General features: G+C 42.9%; 1 protein-coding gene across 1 annotated transcript in view; it reads right to left on the bottom strand.

The window, feature by feature from the left end:
* The window catches only part of MREG (melanoregulin), a 44,783-nt gene extending 33,473 nt beyond the window's left edge, over positions 1-11,310 (bottom strand). Inside the window, exons 1-2 of the mRNA XM_021713136.1 lie at positions 11,243-11,310; positions 8,839-8,998 (exon numbers count right to left, since the gene is read on the bottom strand). Of these exons, the coding sequence (XP_021568811.1) occupies positions 8,839-8,998; positions 11,243-11,310 (228 nt within the window). The remainder of the gene's footprint in view (positions 1-8,838; positions 8,999-11,242) is intronic.
* Between the last annotated feature and the right edge of the window lie 349 nt (positions 11,311-11,659).

Genomic DNA, 11,659 nt, shown 5'->3' with positions numbered 1-11,659 from the left:
AAAAAAAAAAAAAAAAAGATGTGGGGTACGATCCAGGGTTAGGTATACAAATGTTCATTATGTAAGTACCCTTGTTGATAAGGTGACTTAATACCTGCTTTTTAAAAATTCCCGGTTGAGCTAAGCCTTTGTAGAGTGAACAAACATGTAGTTGGTGAAAAGAAGGGAGAAAGAAATTGAGGATTGGGATACCAGATTTGATAAGGAGCCAGAGGGAGACATGACAAGGACACTAGAGATTGGATGACTCCAGGGCGGGGACAGGACTCCAAGAGTTAAGAGAGGAGCCCAGATGGCAGAGGAATGGCTCTGTATGCAAAGGCTGCCCACTTGGCTGATCACAAATACGCCTTTGGGAGGCTGAGTGTGGCAGCTCATGCCTGTAACCCCAGCACTTTTGAAGGCTGAGGCAGGAGGACTGCTTGAGGCCAGGAGTTCAAGACCAGCCTGGGCAACATAGCAAGATCCCATCTTTACAAAAAATTAAAAAATTAGCCAGGTGTGGTGGTGCGTGCCTGTAGTCCCAACTACTTGGAAGGCTGAGGCTGGAGGATCGCTTGAGCCCAGAAGGTTGGGGCTACGGTGAGCAATGAGCATGCCACTGTACTCCAGCCTGGGTGACAGAGTGAGACCCTGTCTCTAAAAAACAAACAAACAAACAAACAAAGTACATCTTTGGGCACTCCAAAACCCATTTCCTCCAAAATTCTGCCTGGAAAAATAAAGGGGAATGGCTTAAGAGCCTGTAATTGCCCTTCTCACTAGAAGGAATACGGAAACCCCTCCAACTTTAGACAGACATGTGCATAAGTCAACAGCGAACATTTTTGAGTTTATTTCTGCAGACTGCCAGGGTTGGAACAACAGAGTGGAGACCCTGTGTCTATGGTCCAAAGGTCTCTCACTTCTCATAAGCTGTCACCATGCCCACTCCTACCCCAGCTCTTATGTTTGCTGGGCGAGAGATCAGAGCAAATGAACAAAAGGCCACATTCCTGAGGCATGTTCTGGGCTTATCAACAAATTCCACTGGAGTGGATGTGTATCTCCACAGCTCGAACCTGTTTTCAAAACTTTCTGCTAAACTCACCAAGGCTGGCAAAAAATAGGTAGAAAATAAGATAGAATGGATTAAAGTACATTCAGTTGTACCATGGAACAAAAAATGTTCTGGTTGTGCTACAAAAGGTTAACTCTTGCCACACTCCTCTTGCCCCATGTCCGGACCTGGTTAATCAGCAAGGGCACCTGGGTCTTCCGGTTCTCAGTTGCAGATGCAATTCCACAACTGGGCCTGGCAACCAGTGGCCAACACATGCATCCCACATGTATGTGGAGTCTCCTGTTGCAAAACATGTTCTCTACGGAAGAAGGATCGAGGATGATTTGGACTCAGGTCCATAAAAAATCCGCCCAAGTGAAGTGCCTTCATAACAATGACAATAGCAGATTGGTAAAAGAGCTTGGGCATGACTTTACCTCACCTAACTTGTACTTAAACATGGCAATTATTTCGAGAGGGTGTGCCCAGCTCGTATTCATTCGCTTGTGGCCTGCCTCCTAGATTGCAAAACCATAACATGACACAGCTCACTCTGGGCTGGAAATAGCACGATCGTGTGTCATGATTATGTAATAACAGGTATCCAGGGCTTGGCACCCAAATGGAAGGGTTGCTTCCTCTCAAGAAAAACATGGTATTTTTCCAGAACATCCCGGGGATGGAAGTCTGAGAAGCAGCGGGTCTCGGTCACCATCAGAACCCACTTCCCCACAAGCTCAAAGCCAGAAAGCAAGCCAAGAATTCCTTTGTAGGACTCCTCAGAACCCTGAAGCATCCTGTGTCCGTGAGTCAGTATCAAGAGCTCTAACAGGACTCCAGTGAAGAGCCATTTTTGTTCATTCTAAGAGGAGCAAGGCCAACCAAAGGAAGAGATGGTGGTGGGGGCGGGGCGGTGAGAAAGCCAACAAACAGAGGTCTGTTAATTAGCATGTGATTCCACAAGCAGCTGGAAGGGAAGCGCGCTCAGAGAAAGAGCCTGATGTGTAGGGAAAACTCTTACACTGTTGGGAAGATAAATGCTGATGGATGGCTTCATGCACCTTCTGCCTCAATCAGCTTTGCCAGGATTCCTCAAAGCCCGCTCCAGGTCCTCCTTGTTTCTCTCTCTCTCTCTCTCTCTCTTTCTCTCTCTCTCTCTCTCTCTCTCTCTCTCACACACACACACACACACACACACACACACTTCTGCCCCTTTTTCTAAGTCAAATAAAGCTAAACAGTTCAGAAAGACCCAGGAAAACATCTGCCACAAAATGAGTTGTGAAATAATAGGGAGATAATATCATTTTATAGGAAGTATATGTATATGAAATAATACAGCTGAGTTGTGTTCAAACGGTACAGGAAACTATAAAGTTAAAGTCTCCTTCCCTCCACCCACTTCTAATATGTTCTCGGGTAACTGTTCACAAATCTTATCAGTGTACATTAGCATATGTACACTTTTACACAAATAGGGTATTATCATACATCTCTACTTAGCTGTATATCGTAACCATTTTTCCAAGTCAGTACCTACAAATCCTACCTCATTATTTATCGAGCTATATAGCATTCATTAGGGCAGCTATTTATTTATTTGTTTGTTTGTTTGTTTTAGAGTTGGAGTCTCACTCTGTCGCCCAGACTGGAGTGCAGTGGCACACTCCCAACCACTGCAGCCTTGCTGGGCTCCGGCGATCCTTCCACCTCAGTTTTCCAAGTAGCCAGAACCACAGGCATGCGCTACCACGCTGGACTAATTTTTGATGTATGGTAGAGATGAGGTCTCGCCAAGTTGCCCAGGCAGGTCTTGAACCCGCAGACTCAGGCAGTCCACTCACCTCGGCCTCCCAAAGTGCTGGCATTACAGGCTGAGCCACCGAGCCCAGCCAGGACAGCTATTTATGATACATTTAGCTGATACTTTCTTTTTTAAAAAAATTTATTTATTTATTATAAAGATGTGGGATACCATTCAGAGTTAGGTATACAAACATTGATCATGCAGGTACCCTTGTTGATGAGGTATGCCCCCCCCCGCTAAAGTTTCCCTCAACTGCCAGCTGAAGATTCAGTATTTGTCTCGAGAGCATGTAGCATGCTGCTTAGCACACAACAAAATACTCAATAAATATTATTACCTAGAAAACAAAGGGCAAGAACCCTTGATTCTCAGATTCTAAATAGCTCTTCTCTCTGCCCCAACCCCAAAATTTCAAACCTGTCACTAGCAAATTAAAATAAGAATAAATGCATCCAATAATCCAGATAATCTCAAAGAAAGAGACCTTTGGAGGAGATCAGAATTATCTAGAGAACTGCTTCCATTTTCTTGCATTATTTTGCTCCTCCATGGTTGGTATAGAACTTGCAATCCTATCTTCAACTGTAGCCAGTGTCCACTCACTTGTAGGAAAATCAGATGGCCCTGAAGCAGGGGGTCATGCCCAATTTGTGGAAACCTTTTGAGACACAGCAACACAGAGTCAAACTAGATATATCCGGTCTCCAAGTGCGTAAGAGTTACGTAGCCACTACCTGACCAGTACAACCTCTACCCCTTGTCACACTCTCCTACCAAATACTCCAACTCTGCTTTGTTGCCTCTTCTCATATGAGGAACATGACAGGCTAAGTGGGTAATCCAGACATTGAGGACAGTCCAGTGGAAGGTCTGTTGCTATTTTAAACATCTTATAGGAACACTCTACAATACTCGGGCAGCAGGCAGTCCTCATGCATTAGAAGAGCAAATAAATTGTACACCAGGATCATTTTATGTGTTTGCCTCTGTGGTTTTATTATTCTCCTTCTGTTTTTAGTTGATATGTAATAATCATACATATTTACGAAATATGCCTCTATAGTTTGTATAGATAATATTTAGCTGTCCCCGGGGGTCAGTAGAGTGTGGTTTTCACAGGATCACTCAGGCTGCACAAGCATCTGGTGATCACAAGGGTCCTTTTGAAGTGTGAAAAGCAGGAAGACACGTGTCATGAGAACTACAGGGTTTGGATAGACTTTGTTTTCGCATTTGGAAATCTATACTGAGTCCGAAACAATATCTGTTCCTCTTTCATGATTCCAATCATGATACTCATTATAATATTATATGCCTCTGAACCCACAAAGGCCAGATTCAAATCCTGGCTCCAAACTCCTGTGTGACCTGGAAGTAAAAATAATGCCTGCTTCACTAAGTTGTTGTTAAGTGGACATCGTTAATATATGCAACGTGGTTAGAACAGTGCCTGGCACTGTTTTTGTTATTATTAATGTCTTGGAGGATATGATCGCTCAGAAGGATTATAATTAATTATTATTAAATAAATAATAGGATGCATCCATATTTCACTAACAACTATTAACTCCCTAGAGCAGAGTGTGTTATGTAAAGCATAACTAGTTTAATGAGAATGAACATAAGGATAATGACATAGTGACATGATTTTGAGGTTATCTTACTATTTCTTAGTAAGAAATTTTTCTAAGTCAAATAAAGCTAAACAGTACTTTATGGCATCATTCAAAGACAAGAGCAATAATTGTTCCTCTACCTGGAGGTCTGCAATACACCATTTCTGGCGCTGAAAGTCTGTTCTCAGCTCTTAAGGCTTGTGTAAATGAAAGTGGATGCTGTTTATGAGATTTAAATAATGTTACTTTTAATATTCCTTTGGCACTGCAAGTGACTTTAAGTTCATGCCTTTGTTTCATTATTTGCTATTCTATGTATTTTCTTTCATGACTTTTTCTCAATTTGAAACACTATGAACTTAGCCCTATTCACAGTCCTTCCTCTGCCATCTTCAGATTCATAGCGGAATGTAGGTAGTACACACACTGTTTTGAAATTATTTTTCATTATTCAGAGAATTCCAAATATGGACATTCCTAAGTCTTCCATGCTATTACTGCTCAAGGGAAAATGTTATGTTCAGTCTTCGTTAATACAACGTGGTTAGAACAGTGTCTGGCACTGCTTTTGTTATTATTAGTGTCTTGGAGGATAAGATCGCTCAGAGCAATTATAATTAATTATTATTAAATAAATAATAGGATGCATCCATATTTCACTAACAATTATTAACTCCCTAGAGCAGAGTGCTCTAAATTATAACATGCTTGAGCTTCTAAATTATAACATGCAAAAATATCTAGGGTTCCCTTGTTCCTTAGGAAGTGGAATTTTATTTTCTTTCTAATTTAAAATGCTTTGTTTTAGTAAAATCTGTAACAATTTTATCCTGTGTGAAAAAGAAAATAAGCCATAGTAATAGATTTGGAATTTATACAGACTTCAGACAGTCCCCCTGACTTCCCACTTTCACCTTCTAAATCAATGGTGAGTTCATCTTTCAATCAAAATGGAAAAAACAGCAATAATAATAGTAGTAGTTCTTGCTATAAATGCCTTCATGTGTTAGTAGACTGTAAACATATTTTATTAGCTGATACTCCTTCGTGTGAGTTATCATTTTGAAATCTGGACATTTTATATGGAAATTTGGATTTTCGACTTCTTATAAAAAATCAGGTCGGGTGCAATGGCTCATACCAGCACTTTGGGTGGTCAAGGTGGGAGGATCACTTGAGGCCAGGAGTTCGAGACCAGCCTGGGCAACATAGCAATACCCCCATCTCTACAAAAAAAACAAAAACACAAAAATTAACCAGGTATGGTGGCAAGTGCCTGTAGTCCTAGCTACTCAGGAGGGTGAGGTGGGAGGATCACTTGAACCCAGAGATCGAGGGTGTAGTGAACCGTGATCCTACCACTGCGCTCCAGCCTGGGCAACAGAGCAAGAGCCTGTCTCAAAAAATATATAAATAAATAAAATAAACTCTAGCATTTGTGGGTCCACATTTTCCATATGGCAAACAGTTGTTCCCCTAAAAGACAGTATAGTTTCCAATGCCATTCAATATGGGGAGGTAGAGTAGGGGACACTTCCTCATTGATATCACTGCCTAGTCCCTGGAGGGATCTGAAATTGCAACCTCTGTTCTCCACCCTGAAGTGTTTTTCCTAGTTTCCTCTAAGAATAAAGCACCATCACAATTCTAATATCTTAAATGTGATATTTTTAAATGTGAGTAGGGAAAGGGCCAGCAGTCCCTCAATTTAATCCAACAATTCTCTTCCTGAAAAAACTATGGGAGGTCATATAAGAATATATAAATGTCTGCCACAGCGCAGCATTGTTTCTAATAACAAAAAAATGAAATCAGTCTAAATACCCATAGAAACTGGTTGAATAAATGGTGGTAAATCCACGCAAGAGATTACCAGAGAGTCCCCAAAAGCAATAAGGTCAATCTAAGCATGCTGAAATAGAAATATATCCAAAATATATATTAAGTGGAAAAAAGCAAAGTACAGAACAGCATGTGAAATATCATCTAAGCCGGGCTCAGTGGCTCAGCCTGTAATCCCGCGCTTTGGGAGGCCAAGGTAAGTGGATTGCCTGAGCCCGCGGGTTTGAGACCCGCCTGGGCAACTTGGCGAGACCTCATCTCTACAATAAATCAAAAAATTAGCCAGGTGTGGTAGCGTGCGCCTGTAATTCCAGCTACTTGGAAGGCTTAGGCAGAAGGATAGCCGGAGCCCAGCAGGTCGAGGCTGCGGTGGCCGGGAGCATGCCACTGCCCTCCAGCCTGGGCAACAGAGTGAGGCTTCAACTCAAAAAAAAGAAATATCATCCAATCTATGGGAAGATGAGTAGAAACATTAATATATACTTGCATTTCAAAATTTCAGGAGAAAATATAAGTAATGTTTTACAATCGTATTACTCTTATACTTTATCAAAAAGGGAGCACTATGAAGAGGATATTTCAAATCATTCCATGCATAATCATCATCACATCTTCATGTAATTTGTTTGGTCGCTTGTCTTGGTAACAGAGTTCCTCTACAGTCAAGCCTGACTTTGCTTCTTAGACAAGAAGAAAAAGTCATCTGGATGGTCCATCAGAAAAGACACAACAGGCCACTTTGGAAGCTGTGCTTATTTGGAGAGTGCTGTGAGGCGGGGAGGGAGGGGAGAGAGGGAAGGTGGGGAGAGAGAGACTGAGACTACATTGTCTCCCTATTGCATTTACTGCTTTGGACAGGGTTGGGGGAAAAAGAGGAAGGAAAGAGAGGAACTAGTTCCATTCTCACTAGCAGAAACCCGAATTGGTCAACCCAATACAGTCGTGTAAGATTCTGCTCTTCCCACTAAAGGGAAATCAAGGTCGCTGGTTCCCATTTGTATGCCAAAAAGGGCAATCAGGGAGCATCGTTCTAGGTAGCAGCAGACTTTATGATCATCTAGCTTTCAGAGTTACCAGTCATGGAGGGGATTTTGCCGGGGACATGGGCAGTCACAGATAGCACAGTGCTTGGACACTAGGGAGATACTACACACCAACAGCCGCTGCACTGCGGGACTCTCCAGACTACTCTTTTCCAGGCCTCAGGAACCAGAGGCAACCATCGCCCCTCTCCCACCCTGAGATCCCCACCTCCAACCCCTTGAAGGCATCCGAGTCACACCAGAATAAAAGGACCAGGACACATGGCACTTCTAAAAGTTATCACCTCCTGCTAAAATATGTCTGGGGGGAGTGAAATAGCAATTAATTAGCAAAAATGAAGAAGCCTAGACAAGGAACAGATGAGTTCCACAACACTCTAGGTTCCGATTCTTCGTAGCCAGAGCCCAGGGTTCTAAACCACCCTACGATAAGATGATAAGACACAAAGAAGCATAGCGTGTATATTGAATACAGGTGTCTACTCAGAGCTAACCGACGCACACAGAAGTCAGAAAACCTAGGCTGCATTATTTGTAAAACGATTCTTATGTTCTATATAGTACCCTAATACTATCTTCAAGAGAAAGGAGAAAAACTGTGATCCTTTTTGCCGCTTTCTCTTAACATACAAAGTTCTCTCGTGTTTAATATTCTAGTGTTCCCATACCAATAACTTTGGATTTAGAGTCATTACGAGGGTTCAAGCCCTCTCATAAGAATTGTCTCAAATATGGCGGGTCCACTGCTGTCTGGTCAATAGGCACAATTTAAGGGGAAAAAAAACCAATTCAGGCCCTACTCATTCAGAATCAGTGATAATGCAGTGTTCCATTCAACTTCCATCTGGTTCATCTAATTCTGGCTTGCTAAACAACTGGAACGATTAGAGTTAGACTGCTTAAGCCATTTAAGACGATAAACTATCTTCATACCCTTCAACAGCATTGCCTTGCGTGTAATTTGTACCATTAAAGTAATCATTAGAAATGAGTCTTATCTGTCTGCATATCAAGCAGGCAATCAAAACTATAATTAGCAACCAGTGGTGATATATGCTGCTAAAATACCTGTCCTTCGTTTCAAATATCTCATCCTTCATTCTTTTTATTTTTATTTTTTTTGAGTTGGAGTCTCACTCTGTCGCCCAGACTGGAGTGCAGTGGCTGCTCCCGGCCACCGCAGCCTCGACCTGCTGGGCCCCAGCGATCCTTCCGCCTCAGCCTTCCAAGTAGCCAGAATTACAGGTGTGTGCTACCACGCCCAGCTGATTTTTTTTTTTTTTTAATTTATTGTAGAGATGAGGTCTTGCTGCCCAGGCGGGTCTCGAACCCGCAGGCTCAGGAAATCCACTCACCTCAGCCTCCCAAAGGCGCGGGATTACAGGCTGAGCCACCGAGCCCGGCCATTCTTTTTGTTATCTCAGGAATGGTCATTTTTTACCAAACAGCATCATCTTCACGTGCTACCAGATGTCAAAAGGTGCTCACCTCGGAATCTTTGGCCTGCTGGTTACGAATGACTATTAAATTGTACAGGGTTCTGTCGTCATCTGCTTCTGTGTGGGACACGTCATGAGGCATACTCCATAAATTCTTTTCATCATCCCTCGCCAGAGTCGCTCCAAATGAGGAATACAGATTGCGATCACTGTGGTGTGAAAATTAAGGCAGGATTAGAGTTGCATAATGTACATTATACATATGTATGTCATATACATGCAGCATACACTATAAATAAAAATATGGAAAACATAACGTAATACATAAATATTCATTTATATCAAAAGCGTCTAAATTGTCTTTAAAAATTAAGTATAGACCAGTAAAAACAACCCCCACCAAAAAAACAAAAAATTAATTCACTTTTAAAAGAGCAGAGATGTATCTAGCACCTAAGCATAGGCAATTATTATAGTTAAACATGAAATTCAACACTAAGTACCACAGCAATTAAGACAAAAAAAAAAAAAAAAAACCTACACATGGGAAACAGAATTATTGTATGTGTGATTAAAAGAAAAAAACAAGAAACATGTTTTTTTTTTTAATGTAGGGTACAATTTAGGGTCAGGTATACAAATGGTCATTATGCAGGTACCCTTGTTGATGAGGTGTGCCTCCCCTCCTCTGGCAGTCTCCCACCCCTGCCAATCCCTTTCTTATATTATGATAAATGCTCAAGGTCCACTTATGAGTGAGAACATGTAGTACTCAGTTCTTTGTTTCTGTAATAGATCCCTCAGTATTATAGACTCTGTGTCCATCCAAGTTGCTGTGAAGTTCATAATTTTGTCCTTCTTTATGTCTGTGTAATATTCCATCATGTATATGTACCACATTTTTTAAGAAATGATTTTTTAACTGGCCCTAAGTTCAAGGAAGCACAGTGAACTTAAAGTACAATAATATAGTCTAATATCTATCAAATTCCTTACCCCCCAAAAAATTAAGTAGTAAATATGCATATCCAAACACTTTTTTTTTTTTTTAGTTGGAATCTCACACTGTTGCCCAGGCTGGAGTGCAGTGGCATACTCACAGCCACCCCAGCGTCGACCTGCTGGGCTCCAGTGATCCTTCCGCCTCAGCCTTCCAAGTAGAACTACAGGCACGTGCTCCCATGTCCAGCTAATTTTTGATTGATTGTAGAGATGAGGTCTTGCCAAGTTGCCAGAGCTGGTCTCGAACTCATGGGCTCAGACAATCCACTCTCCTCAGCCTCCCAAAGTGCTGGAATTACAACAGGCTGGGCCACCGAGCCTGGCCAAGCACTTTCAATAAACAATGCGGGATGCTGTTTACGAATTTCCATAAGTCCCATTATGTGCATCTGTTTGGTGATTTATCATTCATCAGGTGGTTCCTGCGAGCTGGCTTCCTGAGGAATTAGTGACAGGGCATCGTATCTGGGGCTCGCTGTACACAGCCCCAGTTAACTTCTGCAGGAGAGACAGGTAGGGTCACGCCAGGGTTATTTGCTGCTTCTAATGATATGTATGAGGCACTTATTAGTCATGGGGCTACACATTAATCATGGACCCCATAAAATTGTGAGCAAAACACACATGGTCCCTGTCCTTGGACCTCACTAGAGTCTAATCCGGGAAACACATCAATGAATGCTCACATGCCTGTGTAATAAAAACTGTGATAAGTGCCACAAAGGGGGAGCTCAGGAAGCCATGAGAGCCTAGAGGCAGGGGTCAGGTAGGCATCGTGAAGAACTGCCGGAGCTTTGTATTGCAAGACAAGAACAGAATGGCAGGCAAAGGAAACAGCATGTTCAAAGGTCTGGGGTGGGAGGAAACAGGGTGGTTGCTTTAGAAGAAAGAGAGGGCATTGGCCAGAGAAAGAAAGGGAAGCTGGACAGGCACTGGGGGCCAGGTACACATGGCTTTGTAGGCCACATTCCTCCATTCTTCTGTTGTGGTCTTTATTCCGAAAACGCAAGGCAAGACTTGGAAGGTTGTAAGCAAGACGCACACATTGCTTATGAATTTCCATAAGTCCCGTTTGGTACATTTGTTTCATGATTTAGCCTTCATAAGGCGGTACCTGCGAGTAGGTTTCCTGAGGAGTTAATGACAGGGCATCACATCTGGGACTCGCCTGTACACAGCCCAGTTAACACAGTATCACATCTTTAAAAGGATCACACCTGGCAAATGTGTGGAGAATGCTTTAGAAGGATCCAGAGGAGATTCAGGAGATTCATAAAGATGCAACAGAGGTGCTTCGGGTAAAAAAACGATAGGTATGAGGATCAGAATGATGGTAGGGAGCTGTGAAAAGTGTTTTATTCAGGACTATGTGAAGTAGAGTTAAGGAGATCTGGAAGTGAACTGGGGAGGGTGAAGCAGAGTGGGTGGGGGTGGCCGAAAGTCCACTCCACGCGCTCTGGTTTTTCACCTGGATGGTGAGGGACCATGCTCTAAGGCAGAGCGGGTTGCCCACAGCCATGGCTGGTGAACACCTTGACAGGTGCGACAGCAGGATGGGAAATGTGGTCAGTTAGAAGATACCACAGAAGCACAAAGCACCTGGGAAGGAAGGGTAAGAGTGACTGGTGGTTAAAAAAAAGAAAAGAAAAGAAAGCTGGGCTCGGTGGCTCAACCTGTAATCCTGCGCCTTTGGGAGGCTGAGGTGAGTAGATTGCCTGAGCCCGCGGGTTCGAGACTCGCCTGGGCAACTTGGCAAGACCTCATCTCCACAATAACTCAAAAATTAGCCAGGCGTGGTAGCGCGCGCCTGTAGTTCCAGCTACTTGGAAGGCTGAGGCGAAAGGATCGCCAGAGCCCAGCAGGGCGAG

Source organism: Carlito syrichta, unplaced genomic scaffold, assembly GCF_000164805.1.
Source record: "Carlito syrichta isolate Samal-C Ts95f unplaced genomic scaffold, Tarsius_syrichta-2.0.1 Scaffold304297, whole genome shotgun sequence".
NCBI lineage: Eukaryota > Metazoa > Chordata > Mammalia > Primates > Tarsiidae > Carlito > Carlito syrichta.
The sequence above is the reverse complement of the archived record's forward strand: the minus strand, read 5'-3'. Positions and strand labels throughout refer to the sequence as shown.